Here is an 18,124-nt window from a genome sequence, read left to right as displayed (position 1 = left end):
AAAGTGCTTCGGACCACATCTGAAATTGCACTCAGTGATCTAGAAGTCAGTTTTTACCTGGATGGAGTGCTTAAGGCCATGTTTCTGGTGCATCCCTTCAAAATGACATAGCAAAAAACAAAAACCATCAATTTTCTCTCATGATATCTCTCAAAGGCACAAGAGAGCCTAGAACTGCTGTGAGGCAATAATTTCACATAAAATACCACTACATCGTGGTTAAAAATGCAAACTCTCAGCTCAACAGCCTGAATTTTAATTTGGCTTGGAAACTGACTAGCTACAAAGTTTCTATACCTCAGTTCCCTCCTCTGTAAAATGGGAGCAGTGATAATATCACCTCATCATAGGATTAGATGAATTAACATTTGTAAGGCATTTAAAATGCTACATGACACATCTATTTGATAAATTAAATCAACAGTAGGGCTGATTTTGTTAGAAAAATTATTATTATAATATGTTAAAAAGCTAATGCTTAAGTCATAAACATTTTAATGAATATATCCTAATTGGAGAAAGCCTATACAAGGTTACCTTGCTTGATTTAAGAACTTTAATTTGTTCTTCAAAAACGGTGTCTTTATTCTTTTCCAGAAAGCCTTCACACTGGTATTCCACCTGAAAACACATTGGAAAATCTTCTTAGCTAATAAAAGCTTTGAATAGATACAGTTTATCATCAACAACAAAAATAAGTATTAGGCCCAGGCTATATGATGGGCTCTCAGTGAAGTGTTATTAGTTTTATTATAAGAAACTAGTATCATTCTTGGTAAGAAGCATGTTAACTCCAGAGTAAAACTCTCAAATACTGCTTTTCCTAGAGAACAGTGGCAGTGCTGATTAACTGTGATCTAAAAGATGATCCCAATTCATGCATAAGCAGACTAATAAGAAGCTGTTCTCTTCTCTCAGGTAAACCAAAGAGAGCTCCCCCAAGGCCAACCACTGTATCTCCTCCAAATCTGCTTCACCTTTCCACAGGGGAAAGTCTCATTTGGGAAGAAGAGACTGAAGTGAGAGGGAGGGTCAGAAGGAACAAACAGCTATCTGGCAGGAAGCTGAAGTGATGATCACGGACAGAGGTGGAGGCTGGGTAAATACTGTATGAGCTGGTAAGTAGGACTACATGAGACTGGACTCTCCTTGTTTCTAAAAGACTTCAGCTATTTACCACTCAAGGGTCCCCAGACTGTAGAACAAAGCCCTTAGATGGCCCTGAAGCCATCCAAAGATCTCCAGCTATACACAGGACAGACTCTGAAAACCCTCAATTGCTGGCAGGGACCATGGGACGCTGACCAGAAGCCTACCCCTACAACCTCCTTGAAATATAAACTAGTGTCGCAGCTCCAGATGTTCTGAGTAGACTCTAGAACCTGTGAAGCAGCAGGCCTGCATGCCTTGTTAGCAGGGACCCACCCAATCAATCTCAGAGGGCCACACTCGTCTATAATTTCTTTTCTGAAACCTCTAGGGTCACTATCCAGAATCTTTAAGTAGAATCTTTAAGTAGATCTGAAGCAGCAATCTGTAATCAAACATATTAATATTTCTACACTGAAATATATAAATATCCACCTAACTGGGGTAAATAAAGACTATAAATAACCTCATCTTACTTCAGGTCAAAGATCAGGTTTAGCCACTAAATGAATTATGAAAATACTTGCGTATTTCAGTTTCTTGGATTTCAGAATTATAGATACAGGACTGTAAACACTCACTTATTTCAATAATATAATTCCATTTAGGTTAAACCAATAAGCCAACAATTAAGCTTACTTTTCCTAAAAAGAGCTAAAGAATGAAAGCTCAGCAAAGAAAAAACTGCTGTTTATCGATTCGTGATTTTTTTCCTCTTTGAACTTAAGTATTCAAATAGAAAAGAGATAATAAAGCTTCCTTACTTTGTCAGCAAAATGCTGGATGATGAAAGCTTTGTTTGATAGGCGGGGCTTCTCAAATAGTGCACATTTGTTCAAATGTGTGTTGTACAATTTTTGGGCCCAAGTGTCATCTGTACCTTTAGGCATCTACATTCAGGAGAAAAAAAAGAGTAAGAAAACAAGGTGAATATTGTTATGGGGTTCTTCTGATGCATCACCCAAGAGACTGTGTTTTGGCTTTGCCTAACACGACTGAGAGACTTCACTTTCACTTTTCACTTGCATGCACTGGAGAAGGAAATGGCAACCCACTCCAGCATTCTTGCCTGGAGAATCCCAGGGACGGCAGAGCCTGGTGGGCTGCCATCTATGGGGTGGCACAGAGTCGAACACAACTGAAGCGACTTAGCAGCAGCAGCAGCAACAACTTTAACATCCAATTCAGGAACTCATTCCTTTCACATTTCTCTCTCAGAGGTCCCAAATCAATGATTGGGGTGTGTGTGTGTGTGTGAAGGGGGGGAGGTGGTGTGTGTGTGTGTGTGTGTGTGTGTTTTCCTCTGTCCATGTAATTTTTCAGGTGAGAATACTAAAGTGGGTTGCCATTTCCTACTCCACGGGGTCTTTCTGACCCAGGGATCTTGGGTCTCTTGCGCTGGCAGGCAGATTCTTTACCACTAGCGCCACCTGGGAACGAAAAGCAACAATTGAGACCTGCCCATGGGTGACTCAGCCCAAGCTTTGACTAACTCAGTCTGCCTGGACCAAGGGTCATCAAATAAACACTCAATATACTTTTATAGCAATGAAAGCCTCACAAATGAAAGATGACATACCATGATTATCATATATTTCAAACAATTTGTTAAATAAAGACAACATTTGCACATAGTAGATTATTTATATAATTCAGAAAGGTATAAAACAGAGAATAGTCTCCTCTCACCATTTCCAACTGCTTTATCTGTCTTTAAAGGCATGGATACAAACAGTATCATTCTATAAACTCCTTGCATTTTTAAAAATTTTTATTTTTCTAAATTAAGGAAGTATGATAACACATTTACAGGAGATTTGAAAAATATAAAACCAGGTTACATATAGTTTCACTATATATTACAAGTATTTTTTAAGTAGATAAATTAAGATTTTTAGTTGGAGTTTCAATATCAAATCTTCAAAAATTAATAGAATGAATATACAGAGAAGTAGAAGGATCTACTAGATCTGAAAAGCACTGTGAACCAATTCAACATAATTAAGATTTATACAATTTTTATACAACAGTAGGATACAAATTCTATCCAAGTTCCCATAGACTGTGAACAAGGAGACACTGGGACATATCCAGGGGTATAAAACAAGTTGCAAAAATTTCAAGGTCTAAAGGTATTGAAATTAAACAAAGTCTGTTCTCTTATCACTGTGGAATTATGCTAGAAATCAGTATCAAAAGATATTTAAAAATAACCCACATATTTTCATGTGCAATGTGACATTTGCCAAGAGGGATTCTCAACTTAGCCATCCTTGTATTTTTTTTTTCTTAATAATAGCATTCTTGTATTTATGACTACTAGGTTGTTACTGATTTTTTGTTATTATGAAAACTGCCACAATGGCTCCTTTTAAAGAAAAACTTTGGATTCTTTTGTAAGCATATTCATAGGGTAAACTCTCAGCATTTCTACTTCTGGTTCAAAAGCTATGTGTATTTAAAATCTTGATAAATATTCCTCAAAAATATGTTCTACTAACTTTTGTCCTTCATCAAGAGTATATATGCAATAAATGCTAATTTGGTATTATCAAATTTAAACTCACTTGACAGGTAAAAAGCTGTGTCTTATTTTTGTTTTGATTTATGTTTTATTTAATTTCAAGTGAAACTGAGCACCTTTACATGTATTCTTTTTGTTTATTGAAGGCATAGTTGATGTACAGTATTATATTAGTTTCAGTATGCCATAGTGATTCAATATTTTTGTAGATTATATTCCATGTGAAGTTCCTATAAAACTCTGACTACATTCCCTGTGCTGTACATTGCATCCTTGCATCTTGTTTGTCCTATACATAGTAGTTTGTTCCTCTTAATCCTGCCTGCACCTGTCTTGCCCTTCCCACCAACCGTCTCCACAATGGAAACCACTAGTTTGTGCTCTGGGATCCAGGAGGCTCTTTTTGTTTTGTTACATTCATTTGTCCATTTTATTTTTTTAGATTTTACATATAAGTGAAAACATACAGTATTTGTCTTTGCATTCTTATTGTAGGAAATCTGGATGCTTAGGAGGATCAGTGTACATGAACTTGTAACTTAAATGACATATAAACTAAAGAACAACTAAGGGAAAAGATAGGTTGTCTAGAATCACTCATCAGTGAAGCCAGGGATCCAATATTTTTTCCACATGCTGCATCTTCAAATATTAAAACTAAAACTCTTTACCTACCATACATATAAGTAATAAAGAACAACTAGTCAAGTTTAAAATTATAGATATTTAGAACTATTATTCAAAATACCTTTTGCATAATTTCTTACATTTCCTGAACTATATCATACCATTGAACAAAAGTACCAAATATAAGCATATCAATAACAAAAGTGGCTAAAATTGGTAGTAGCTGTATCTAATGCCAGTTTTTCACATAACTTAGAAACAGCTGTAAAGGGAAGGGAGATTCTCCTAGTTTCAACTATATTTTGAACCCTTTGGAGCTAGTGATCCTTCAGAATGCAAGTTAGGGTAACCCCCACTTGTTGCCACTGTGGCGCTTCATGATATACTAGTGAATCTCTGCTTAAACCTATTTACCATTTTACCTCAACGTACAATTTTGATATATTAAATACATCAGAAAATCATACTTACCTTGCATTCCTCATCCAGCAAATCTAGAATGCCCAGTTTAGATTCTATAAGATTAATGCAAGGCTGATTATCATAAAAATCTATGAGTGTCCATGGAATTTGTTCTTTCATATATTCTTCTTGTTCTAATTTGAAAACGTGCTGAAATGGAAAAGAAAAAAACTGGCATTACTATATTACTGTCATAAATGTTAGTCAATAAACATGCATAAAACAGAATTTGAGACAGTCAATGGCTTCTAGCAGCAATCTTGGAGAAACACGATTTACAGGCAGAGAACAATATAAGAAAGCAAATATAAACCACACGTGGAGAAATCTCCGCTACATAGGATTTTTGGCAAACAAGAAAATCTAGGTATGTGAATATTTAAATATCTGATAAGTGTGGCAGCTTTTGATTTTTTGATATATACATATCCAAAACCACACTATGTACTTTTGGCCCCTTAAATTATCGCACAGTGTTGCTAACCATATGGGCATAGAAATGCCTTAGCTGGCCTTGAACAACCTGCAGAGAGGATGCCCTCCAGACTACTGAAACATTCTGGGTGATGCTTACAGCATGACAAAGTATGTGCCTCAGAATTAGATAACAGTTGGTCTTTTGTGTCTGCCTTGATTATCCTCCACAGTCAGGGAATGTATGGCTCACTTTTTTGGCTTCTACATCCTATTCTGCCAGCAGCTGCAACCACTACAAACACATTACTATTTCTGCTAAATGCTTCAGCCACTGCTTCTCATCTCCATTCACTCACTTAAGCACAAATATGTATTGACTGTCTACCATGTCCCAGTCACTACACACCATTAGCAAAATAGACACAGACTCAGCCCTAATAGACTTTGAAGACTAGTGAGAAAAACAGACAGAAATCAATCACAAGAAACAGAATTACAAACTGTAATAATGTTCCAGAGAAAAATAATGGCCAGCTATGAGCTCAGGAGTCCCTGAGCTGGAACATGGTAGCAAGAAAAGGCTTCCTTGAGGAAGGACTGTGTGACCCGAGGTCTGCAGGGAAAGGTAGTTAGGTTGGTCTAGGAAGGAAGGCCAATAGAAGCACCGCATCAAGCTGATCAGCCAATGGCACCAACCCACACATTCTAGTTTCTATAGGTGCTAATGACCTGTACTCATTTCTTCCTGCAGGGTTCTGCTTTCCTTTCTTGTCTTCTTTGTCACACTGGTTCTCTCACATGTCCTGCAGCTTTTCTGGGAAGATTATCCCTCTGTGGCGGTTACCAGACAACACATATTTCCTAGAACCCAAACCCCCATGAAACCTACGGGTTACCAAGATTTCTGATACTTTATTCTCCTCACACATCTGGAACTTTCCCACTTTATTCTATACTTATTATAATGCTGTTCTTGGCTCATTTGCAGCATTCATAGTCTAACCAGGTGTGAAAGCTTTAGTTAAAAAAAAAAAACAAACTTGTCATACATATGAATATTTATGTAATGCTAATTAGAAAGCAAATTTATTCTGCTCTTTTGATTAATGAGAAGGCAAATGGAGCACCATGTGTAAGCAAGATGCCCTGGCTGATGGTACCAATAATTCCTCACAAATGAGTCCTATCTTCCTTTAATTCATTAATCTATATGCAGTGTGGTCTTCACATTGACACAGAAACACTGCTCCAAACTTTAGGGCCTGTTTCTCATACAAGTCTCTATGTCTAGTTTGGCAAAATCCATGGGACCTCAAAAATTTTCCATTCTTAATTGCAAAATTAAGGGCATGAGGTTCAATATAACAAGAGATGCTTACTCGATAAGGTAATGACTCCAAGCACTAAACCTGCCAGTCACCATGTTTCTCCTGCCCACCGCCCACCCCACAGCCCCTGCTGTGGGAGCAGCCTGAGCACAGGTTCTTTACTGTAAGACTCCATGCTGCAAGACACAGCTAGTCAAGGGCCAGAGATCTCTGATGGGCAAATGAACTGGGTTAAGCACATTCTCTTTTCTCAGATATAAGAACTGGGAAACAGACAATTAACAGTGAAAGCTGACGCTGCAAGAAGTCAAGATGAATGGGATTTAAGTAAGTTAAGAAGACAGAAGCACCTCAACCACTGCTTGTTCACAAGAAGTGTGAGGTAAGTGAGGAAGCAAAAACCTAGACAAAATATACACCATCTGAAGGAAAATATATGCCATCTGATAATAAGAGGGAGGGAAGAGAGAAAGAAGAGAAATAAGAGAAAGAGGGAAGCCTCTCTCGTGCAGAGAGAGGCTAAGCTGCAGTGTGTGTGTGTGTGTGTGTGTGTGTATGAGCAAAGAGAGAGAGAGAGAAGAAACAGATGGATAGAGACAGAAAGAGGGGAAGGAAAACAAGAAAGTCAGAAACACACATGCAGAGACATGAGGTCCTCGAGAAATAAACAAATTAGCCAGTCCCTAATGAGGCTGGCGTTAGTTCCTTAATACTTCCAGTCACCTTGTGCCAAAATATTCTGGGAAAGAGCAGAAGGCTCTGCTGTTGATTAAAGTATTGAGAAACTCAGGAAAACCTTGAGAAAAAATAATATTCCACTTAGTGTCTGACAGGTTTTTATTAATATTCCTTATGCAGAGACACAAAATGTACTAGTCACATTCTTATGGAAACAGCTTAAAAATTTAAGATCACTTCTACATTATTTCCCTGCACTAAGTAGCTTAATTTGCTAAAAAGAGGGTCCAAATTTTTATCAAAGTACAATATTTTATGCAATATTTTACAAAGATCAAATAGTCTAAAGGTTTTAATACAGCAAGTAAGAGTTCAGTCAGTCAGTTCAGTCGCTCAGTCGTGTCCGATTCTTTGCAACCCCATGAATTGCAGCACACCAGGCCTCCCTGTCCATCACCAACTCCCGGAGTTCACTCAAACTCATGTCCATCAAGTCGGTGATGCCATCTAGCCATCTCATCCTCTGTCGTCCCCTTCTCCTCTTGCCCCCAATCCCTCCCAGCATCAGAGTCTTTTCCAATGAATCAACTCTTCGCATGAGGTGGCCAAAGTACTGGAGTTTCAGCTTTAGCATCATTCCTTTCAAAGAACACCCAGGGCTAAGATAGTATTAACTCCACATATAGTTAGCCTCAGGGACGACCAACTGAATGATATCCCTGGGGTCAAAGTTTCACACCCTTATGTCACTATCTAAAACATTTTCTGCTTCCTTTTCTCAATTTATTTGGACCAAATTTTAACTATTCTCAGACAGCAGATGACCTTGAATCCAATCTGGACCATAAACATCTTTCCAAGGTTGCATCATTCATTAATCATAAGTTCCTCAGCAGTTTAACTGCTTTAAACCATAGATAATAACTGAAATTCATAACTTCACTTCAGGAGCCAGTATTTAAACACATACCAGGAATTCAAAGAATAATTTTTGGCAGAATATTATTTAAGCAAGAAAATTCTTACCATATTGAATTGTTGCTGTAGTTTTTCATTTGCATAATTTATGCAAAACTGTTCAAAACTATTTATCTCAAATGTTTCAAATCTGTAAAATCAAAAATAATATGGGAAGAGGAGAAAAAGGAAAAAATAGCTTTTAAAAAATATTAAAAATGTGCACATTAGAGAGAAATAGGAAATTCCCTAACATTGCAAAACTTACTCTCCACATCAGTGAAGCTAAGGCTTTCTAAGTTAGTAACACGAAATATGTACCCAGCAGATAGACATCAGCAAAGTGGCAGAGATTTTTTTCAAGGCTGCAGCATGTGAATATATTCAATAGTATGAATTTTTGAGGGCATATTCACCCCCAAGTAGGGAACAATCCGAATTACGATAAAGCTACTGCTCTTGTCAATTCACAGATTCACAATGTTTACATAAACACAGAAAGGAGGGGAATAGAAATGTCATAGGTTTTTTTGAAAAGTGAACCAGATGATGAAAAATTAGGCATCAAAAAGCACAAATGTATAGGAAGGGGTTAAACATTAAAGAAAGGCACCCAGAGTAGGCAAACTAGCAAATGAAACTAGGCTTTAAAAAACTGTCTTCTAATTTTCCCTTTAGCTCACCAGTAGCAGACATAATCAAATGCCTACTTGGAGTTACTAGATAATGTCTAGAAAGAAATGCTCAGACCACTAAGCCAAATACACTCACCCATAAATATCCAGCACACCGATAAAAGAATGCTGCTTGACAGCAGAATGGAGTGCCTGATTGACATGATCTACAATCCAGTTAAAGAGCTTGGCATAGATGTGCTTGGCCAGTGCATCACGGGCATTCGTGGCCTGCAGCTTGGAGATGGGCTTGATGTACGTCTCTGTGGCAGTGGCCAGCTTCCGATGGCAGAGCCAGTGACTCATCTCCTCAAAGGCCACACCCATGAGGTCACAGAAGATGCTGAGGGGTTCATGCTTGGGCTGACAAAAGAGAATGGGTTATTTCCTAGGACCAGATCAATCAAGTAAGAATTTACTAAAAAAATATTAACAAAGAGGTAACAATTAAACCTGACAATTTCTCTGCTACAACAAACACCAAGAGCATCTGAAGCTGATCAGTGATAATCACAACCATCCATCAAACCAGAATCTAGGCAGCATTTTGTAATCTCTTCTAGGACTCACTTCAAAAAATGACCTCTTCCTTTGTCTCTTTATTGTACTTATTTGCATTCATCTTCAGGCACATTCATTTAGTCAGTCAGAGAATGAGTCAGCTTATCTACAAATATATTATATGCCAGCAGAAAAAAATAGATGTGTACCGGCTTCCTTGGTGGCTCAGAGAGTAAAAGGATTCATCTACAATGCAGGAGACCCGGGTTTGATTCCTGTGTCAAGAAGATCCCCTGGAGAAGGGACTCGCTACCCACTCCAGTATTCTTGCCTGGAGAATTCCATGGACTGAGGTGGGCTACCATCCATAGAGTCACAAAGAGTCGTATATGACTGAACAACTAACACTTTTGCTTTCACCCTGTCCTCCTAGAACTTATAGTCACTAAGGGAAATGGACATTAACTAAATGACTGCTCCCTAAAATTAAAATTACTACAAAGGAGGACACTATACTAAGATTCCATGTGTAAGGAATGTGCCCTATTCAGGGAGACAGGAGACAGTGGCCTTGAGAAATGGAGTTGAGATCTGAAGAATAAGAAGGGGTTAACTTGGTGAAAGGGTCTTCCAAGTAGAGGGGACATCTGGTATAAAAGTCCTGTGGTGGGAGGGAAACCAGAGATGTGAGGGATTGAAGCTACGTGAGGGAGATAATGTAGGGGATGAAGCCAGAGGCTGTTCCATGGCTGGTCTTTCCTCTAAGAGCAATGAGGGCCAATGGCAGGGAGATGTGAGGTGGAGATACTAAAAGGTTATAAACAGACAACTTCAATAGTTATTTGTGTGGCTTCTTAGACTAGTGTTTCTAATCTAAGGATCCCCTGCATCATCTATGGCAGGGATCTCCAACCTTTTTGGCACCAAGGACTGACTCTGTAGAAGACAAGTTTTCCATGGATTGTGGAGTGGAGGAATGGTTTGGGGATGCGTCAAGAGCATTCATTATATTTCCTGTGCACTTTATTTCTGTTACTATCATATCAGCTCCACCTCAGATCATCAGGCATTAGATCCTGGAGGTTGGGAACCCCTTACCTATAGGGATCCCTGTATCCCCTACAATGTCTTCCATAGGTTTTGCATGAGTAGGCATGCAAAGTATTCATAAATTAAAAATACTTATTTAATTTAACTCATGTTAGTACATTATATTTTTTAACATCTTCACTCACATGTTTCAATTGCATCTGATAACATTCCTGAGGAACAGGCAGGGTGAACACTGCTATCTCTAATTGACAAATTAGGACATAACATCCAAAAGACTAGCTTGGCAAAAAGCACACCACCAGTTTATGTCAGAATTGTCATTAAACCCTAGGTCTCTTGACACCTTCCTCCCCTGACCCTTCCCACTGAAGCAGTCCCTTTTTTCTTTCATGTTCCCTCCTCCCAAGTAATCACTTCAGACACAAATCAGCACCATCACCATCAACATGGATCAACTCCCTTGAATAAGCAGCTTATTTCATTCATTTATATATGAATTGTGTGACATCATTTAGAAGTGGATCAGCACTCTAAACATTTTATTTGAATGGTACTACCATTTTGTTCTATGAGGGCAACGTTGTTAACTGTTTGGTTCAAATTTTCTATAACTTAACTAATTTTTAGACTTCTTTACCTATCAGTAATTGAGAGAAGTCAGTAATATCCCACTGTGACAGATTTTCTTTTTATTCTTGTGGTAATCTTTTGCTTTATATACTTTGAGACTACATCATTAAGTACACGCAAGTTTAGAACTATTACATCTTCCTGGTGAATAAAAATCTCTATCAGTACATAGTGACTCTATCTCTAGTACCGCTTTTGGCCTCAAAGTCTATTGTCCAGTATCAATACAGCTCTACCAGGTTTTCTTCTAGCTATTATGGTGTGTCTTTTCTCAACTTTTTACTTTGAAACTATCTGTACCTTTATTTTTCAGGAATGTTTCTTTCAAAAGTATATACCTAAATTCTAAAACTGGTCTGACAATCCATATTAACTAAAACATTGGTTCGTTTGTAATTATTTCTATTAGTACCTTTTTTGTGCCTTTACTTGTCCCTCCTTTTCTAAAAATTTCTCTCCCTTTCTTGCTATATTTGGATTATTTTTTAAGTTCGTTTTCGTCTTTATTAGTTTGAAAGCTTCACTTTCTGTTTCTCTTTTTATGATAGAAGAATTGATACATTAGTTATCTTAATGTAATTAAATAACATGAACTCCAAACACTCAATCCCAATCTACAAGCTTTGCTATCCAGTACTTTATTATCTTTTTGGGAAGAAGAAAGGGCTGGTGATGCACTTTAGTTTTGGGGTTTTTTTTCACTTTAGTTTTTTAAACTTTTTATTTTAAACTAAATTCAGACTAATAGAAAAGTTGCAAAAAAAGTACAAAGTATTTTCTTCACCCAGATTCCCTAAATATTAACATTTTACCAAGTTTGCTCTTTCTCTCTCACTCTTTCACATACGTCTACATACATATTATTTTTCAGAGTCTTTTGAGAGCATGTTGCAAGTATGATGCCCTTTTGGTACTGAATACTCTACTGTGTATTTTCCTAAAATTATCTTATATAACTATAGTACAATGAATAAAATCAGAAAATTAGCAGTGATACAACCCTATTACCTAGTAAATTTTACTGACTGACCTAATAGTGTCCTCTGAGAATCGAGTTGTTAGGGACCAGGATCCCACTTGTATGGTCCAGGATCCAGTCTAGGTTTGTACATTGAAGTTAGTTATCTTATTTCATTAATCTCTGTTAATTTGAGGAGCTCTTCACTCTTTTATTTTGTTTTGTCTTTTGAGAACTTGATACTTTAGAAGGGTAGTGTGCCCCTCAGTTTGGTTCTGTACGACGTTGCCTCATGATCAGGTTCGGCATGCCTTTCTGGTGAGAATACTAGAGAAGCGTGCGGTGCCCTCCTCAGGAGGCTGTGTCAGAACTCATGTGATGCTGACTGGTTGCTTGGTTACAGGAATGTCTGTGAGGTTTCTCTACTACCGTTCCCTCTGTAATGAGTTTTTTGTAAAAAGTATTTTGTGGCCCAATACACTATTTGTGTATGACTCTGTGCAACCCTATGGACTGTAGCCTGCTAGGCTCCTCTGTCCGTGGGATTCTCCAGGCAAGAATACTGGAGTAGGCTGCCATGCCCTCCTCCAGGGGATCTTCCCGACCCAGGGACTGAACCTGCATCTCTTATGTCTCATCTCCTGCATTGGCAGGTGGGTTCTTACCACTAGTGCCACCTGGGAAGCTCAATTCATAATTATTATTCTTTTAATTAATCAATTTTGCCCATTTTTTTGATTCACCATTCCCTCTGGAATTTTAGATCTTGTATCCAGATCACTTTCCTTCTGTCTTAACCATGTCTTTTAATATTTCCTTTAGTGAGGGCCTATTGGTGACAAATTCTCACAAGTTTCTATTTATCCAAAAACACATCTATCTTTTCCTCATTCTAAAAAGATATCTTTACTGGATATATGATTCTAAGTTGGTAATTATTTACTCTAGAACACTGTAGATGGTCCACTGCTTTCTGACTTCTATTATTGCTGTTGGGAAGTGAGCAATCAGTTTAATTGCTACTTTTTCAACACTAGTATGTCTTATCTTTCTTTGTGTTTCAAGATTTTTCTGTCTGTGGTAGCATTATGGTGAGCCTAGAGGTGGGTTTCTTTTTATTTATTCTATCTGGGATTTTTTCTCCTTTCCAAATCTGTGGTGTAGTGTCATTTTCACAGGTTCTGAAATTTGTTAGTAATTACCTCTTGAAACATTTTGTCTGCCTCATTCTCTTCTTTCTTTCCCTTAGAAATTCTCATTATATTAAAATTAGATTCTGTTACTCCATTCTTCATCTCTTTTAACTATTGTTAAGGGCTCCATCTGTGGGTCCCATCTTGCATTTTGGATCATTTCTTCATGTCTGTCTTTCAGCTTATCACTTATCTATTCAGTTGTGTCAAATCTGCTATTAATTTCTTTCAGCCTTCTTAGTAGGTTTGACTGCTATCTGTTGTTTTGCCTAGCTCCTTCTATTTTGTTGTATCACGAGATTTGAGATTTTTGACTATGAGTCAGTATTTCTTGTAACTCTCCTCATGGGACTCTGTCGAGGCCTGGATTGAAGGTGGGTTTGCATTTGCTTCTGTCAGGCATCCAGGGCACTACCAATCCAGGATCAATTTAAGCTAAGTTTTGTGTATGTTGCTATTGGGGACCATCCAGGAACTATGAAAACAAACTGGGAAATAAGTATGAGGGGCAGCTCATTGCTCTAAATTTTTAGGGAACTATTTTTGCCCTCCCCTTTCCCCCCCGCCTAGCTTAAAGACTTGATTTTTCTTTGTACTCTTGGAGGAGGTGGTGACCATGTTCCTCATTTAGGGTCTCAGCTTTAGGCAGAAGTTTGCCTTCCTGTTCCCCTGTTTATAGGAGTCTGAGGCTTTGTTTTTTGTCTTCCGCACTCCACTTGGCTATGAAAACCACAGCTCAACGTCACTGGGTTCAGCAAACGCCTCTCAGGTGAGTCCATGCTTCAGGGTTCTGCTCTGTTCCGAGTTCCTATTTTCACTCAGTTTATATATATATTAAAATATTTCTTATGTATTTATTAAAGTTCTTATGTATTAATTACAAATATTTTTAGAATATAATTTATCCAGTATGAAGTGTGATCAGAGCAACCAGTCCAAAATTGGTAAAAAACAAACTCTTTCATTTTAAAAATGAGGAAACTAAGGTTCAGAGAAGCTAAGTAACTCACCCCAAAACATAGAGTGCATAAATAGTAAAGCTGGGATTGAACCCAGGCAGAGATGCTGAAACATGTATTTCAAAACTAAAGTCTAATTTACCCAAATTTATGTCACATGAATTAACCTACATGTAGATTTGCAAATATCAACTTGGGTGTCTGAAGAGTGAAACATAAATCTCAGAATTGTTTCCTATTATAATCTTTGAGGAAGCAAGATGAAAAAAGAGTTAATAATATTAAAACTGCCTCCATTTTAACAAAGTTAAAAAACAAATAATAATTATCTACATGTATGTGTGAGTGTGTGCATTGTGTGTGATCTTTGATAGGGGTGATCAGAAAATACTGCAAATCACAATGCCTGATGAGAACATTCTGAGACTATTAGGTTTTATTACAGTTTAAACAAATGAATTGGATTTTAATTCTCAGTGTGTAGTCATCTCTACATGGGGAAGAATATGTAAATCATAGTGAAGACACCATATCTCTCCAGTCATCTAATTCCTTTTCCCAGGAGTAATCACTGCTAACAATTTCTTCAGTAACTTTTAATCCATATTCCACAGGACAAATAAACATCAATTCTAGTATGTGTGTCATGGGCCAAACAAGATCTTCACTGTAGACTCACCATCCAACTTTCACATCTAATATTTCCCACCTCTGTTTATACAGCTCACACATATACCCAAGTTCTTTCCTCCCCTATCCCTCACACACACACAAGCAATCACTGTGAACCAGGGATCTGAATCCACATTTCTTTATCGATGGTTCAAAATTCTACTCTAGACAGTGTATCTTTCTAGTAATTATCTCTCTGATAATTATTAATGTTAGTTAATAGAGAGACTTCAAACACATTGTTTCCATAAAGAATCAACAAAACTAAAACACAAATCAACTGTCATCACAGGAAGCTTGCTCTGAACTCACAGGGATTGTGCAGCTGTCTGAATCTCGAGACATAAACACAACATTGCCTAAGTGTAGGATGCCAGCAAGTATTCGGAAAATTCCCATCTGATAAGATTCACTAATTCCTGAAACAACAGAGTAAATGAACAGTGATTAATTTCAGAATAGGAACTAAACAATTAAAGCAGATAATTTAACTTTTTAAGAGTTTAATTTTTAACAGTTGAATACTGCCAGATGTTGTACACATTATAATGTGCCATAGTTAACAACACTTTCACCTTTGTTGACCTTAATACATGATGCACTTTAGCACTATGGTTTGTGAGACAGACCTCAGCTGGAAGCCGGGCTCTGCTCCTGACCTGCCATCTCACACAGGCAGACACCTTCATCCTTCTAGTTTCTGATTTGAGACACAGGGACATTAGAGACTATCTCAAAGGGAGTTTGTAAACATTAAATGAGAATTTACACTTAGTAAAGTTAACACACTGTGTGACACATGGTAAGTGCTAAACAAATTCATCACACGATTTAAGTACCTTACTAACACTACTATTTAGCTCTACTCTAAATGCAAGTTGTGGCTCAGTAAGATTGTTTTAAGTCAAATTATTCAATCACTTCTTTTAACTACAGACCAAGCATAATTCAAAGAGACCACACAATTAAAAATGTTCAGGCTGGTGCTATGCCCCAGCCTGACAAGTGAGTACCTAAACAAAGAACTAGAGCAGGACCTGAAAGGTCAGGCAGGATGAGAATGCAGGTCAGCCCTTGGTGTTTTACCAGACGAGGCTTCACTTTTCAATAAGGTAAGATTTTTCCAAAATATTAGATATATATTATGTTTAAGTAAAAAAATTAAAATTATTTCCAAAAATGCAATCACATACAGGTAATTCAGAGTTCATTTTACAAGGAATGTTTCTACCATCTCCTGCGTTATGGCTTTTTCAAATTCACAATTTTCTGTTTATAAACAGAGTTAGCACTGGAAGTAAAGCAATGTTTCTCAAACTATAATATGCATATGTGAATCACCAATGGATCTGGTTAAAATGTAGATTCTAGTTTAGTAAGTCTGAGATTCTAAATTTTTACAAGCTCCATAGTGGTCCTGGATCATACTCTGATTGCTGCTGCTGCTAAATCACTTCAGTCGCGTCCTACTCTGTGCGACCCCATAGACAGAAGCCCACCAGGTTCCCCTGTCCCTGGGATTCTGCAGGCAAGAATACTGGAGTGGGTTGCCATGTCCTTCTCCAATGCATGAAAGTGAAAAGTGAAAGTGAAGTCGCTCAGTCGTGTCCGACTCTTAGCGACCCCATGGACTGCAGCCTACCAGGCTTCTCCGTCCAAGGGATTTTCCAGACAAGAGTACTCTGATTAGCAATACTTTTAAATTAAATTAACTCATCTCAGGTTACTCCTCAAAATACCAATATATGACTTTAGAGTTATTCATATGCTGAAAGATTTAAATAAATAATTCAGCACTAAAAGTTGTATACTACATTTCTAAAGGTCAATTTATTTATATGTGGATCCAATATATTTTTTAAATCTAGAAACAAAAACAGTGACCTGAGCCATTTCAGAAACAAATAAACTACATGTAATACATTATTTTGTCACCAAGCCAGCTCAACCACATTTCCAGGCCTCAAAAACATACCCAAAATGGAAAAAAACAAATACACAAAAAAATCCTATAAAACATGAGTTTCTGAATAGAGACCCATTTCATTCAGCTCTATGTTTGAGATTTTGTAAAAATTTAAGTAAGCAGTCCCATCTCTTTCCTCTGAAGCCCTGAATGTATGTTTTAAATAGCTTTATTGAAGAATAATGTGCATATCATAAAACTCATTCATCTTAAGTATGCAATTCAAAAGTTTTGGGTAACTTTACAAAGTTGTACAATCATTACCATAACATATTTTCAGTATAGTTCCCATCATCCCCAAGAGAAACTCCATGCCCATTTGATGTCCAAATGTTTTTTATGAAGAATGTTAAATCTGAAAAAAAAAAAGCTAAATCTCCCCCAAATTTTCACCACTTAATATGAAGCTAAGCTAATATTCCAAATCAAAGGTTGCTTGAGTCAGAGAGCTATTGCTTCCAAGAATTCAAGGATAAGATTACATACCTAGCAAAGTGCAGGCTTGCCTGGTATGTGCCATCTCCTTGGCATCATCTACTCCTTCAATCACAGGACTGCCACCTTGATTCGTGTAATGAAAGTTATTTGCATCTCCTGCAATTAAGGGAAAAATTTTAAAAGATTTGCAGTCTATGAAAAGGCCTTGACTTCTACCCTTATATCCACTCTGCTTTAGAGGCAGTGAAAGCATAATTAATTGTATAGAGTCTGGAGTCTGACTGTCTGTATTTTTAGTTACATTTTAATACAAGACTCAAATTAAATAATGGAGCAAAATGTTTGTAGAGTTTAAGTGAATAGTCCTTTCCTAAATGTGTTATTTCAGTCTACATGCTAGGATAATTTCTTCAAACACTTTGCTGCTTTCTTCATCAGAGACTTCATATGGTTCTACCACATAAACTCCTTTATATTTTCTTTCCTTTTAAACAAGGCAAATTTCAAACATACACAAAAGTAGAGAAACTAGTATAATGAGCCCTTGTGTACTCATCACACTCATCTTAAACAAGTATCAACTCAAGACTAACCTTGTTCCATTTATACAGCCACTTACCCCTTATCCATCCCATGGGTTATCTTAAGGCCAACTGCAGACCTCTTATTTCATCCATAAATATTTCAGTACAAGATAATCTCCTTTTTAAGAAGTAAAGTTATGAACTTGGAAATAAACAGAAGATAATACCAGCACAATAAATCTGATGTCATATTCATACCTAATCGCAGCGCTTTAAATTCAGGTAGGTTTGCTGAGGCACAAAGTTGATAGAAGATATGATAGTTTCTCTCCTCTTCTGCCTTTGAAATAAGAAGAGTTTTCAATTAGAGAATTTTAATCTAAAACTCAGAAAAGTTTTATGTTTAATATATAT

General features: G+C 37.2%; 1 protein-coding gene across 4 annotated transcripts in view; it reads right to left on the bottom strand.

The window, feature by feature from the left end:
* The window catches only part of MYO5A (myosin VA), a 197,176-nt gene that overhangs the window by 79,348 nt on the left and 99,704 nt on the right, over positions 1-18,124 (bottom strand). For all 4 annotated transcript variants that reach the window (XM_015097035.4, XM_015097038.4, XM_015097039.4 and 1 more), the window contains exons 7-14: positions 17,969-18,050; positions 17,235-17,342; positions 15,095-15,201; positions 8,914-9,179; positions 8,212-8,293; positions 4,772-4,912; positions 1,914-2,039; positions 538-621 (exon numbers count right to left, since the gene is read on the bottom strand). In XM_015097035.4, coding sequence (XP_014952521.1) covers positions 538-621; positions 1,914-2,039; positions 4,772-4,912; positions 8,212-8,293; positions 8,914-9,179; positions 15,095-15,201; positions 17,235-17,342; positions 17,969-18,050 — 996 coding nt within the window. The remainder of the gene's footprint in view (positions 1-537; positions 622-1,913; positions 2,040-4,771; positions 4,913-8,211; positions 8,294-8,913; positions 9,180-15,094; positions 15,202-17,234; positions 17,343-17,968; positions 18,051-18,124) is intronic.

The sequence above is a fragment of the Ovis aries genome, chromosome 7, assembly GCF_016772045.2.
Source record: "Ovis aries strain OAR_USU_Benz2616 breed Rambouillet chromosome 7, ARS-UI_Ramb_v3.0, whole genome shotgun sequence".
NCBI classification, from domain to species: domain Eukaryota; kingdom Metazoa; phylum Chordata; class Mammalia; order Artiodactyla; family Bovidae; genus Ovis; species Ovis aries.
This window is presented reverse-complemented; position numbering and strand designations above follow the sequence as displayed.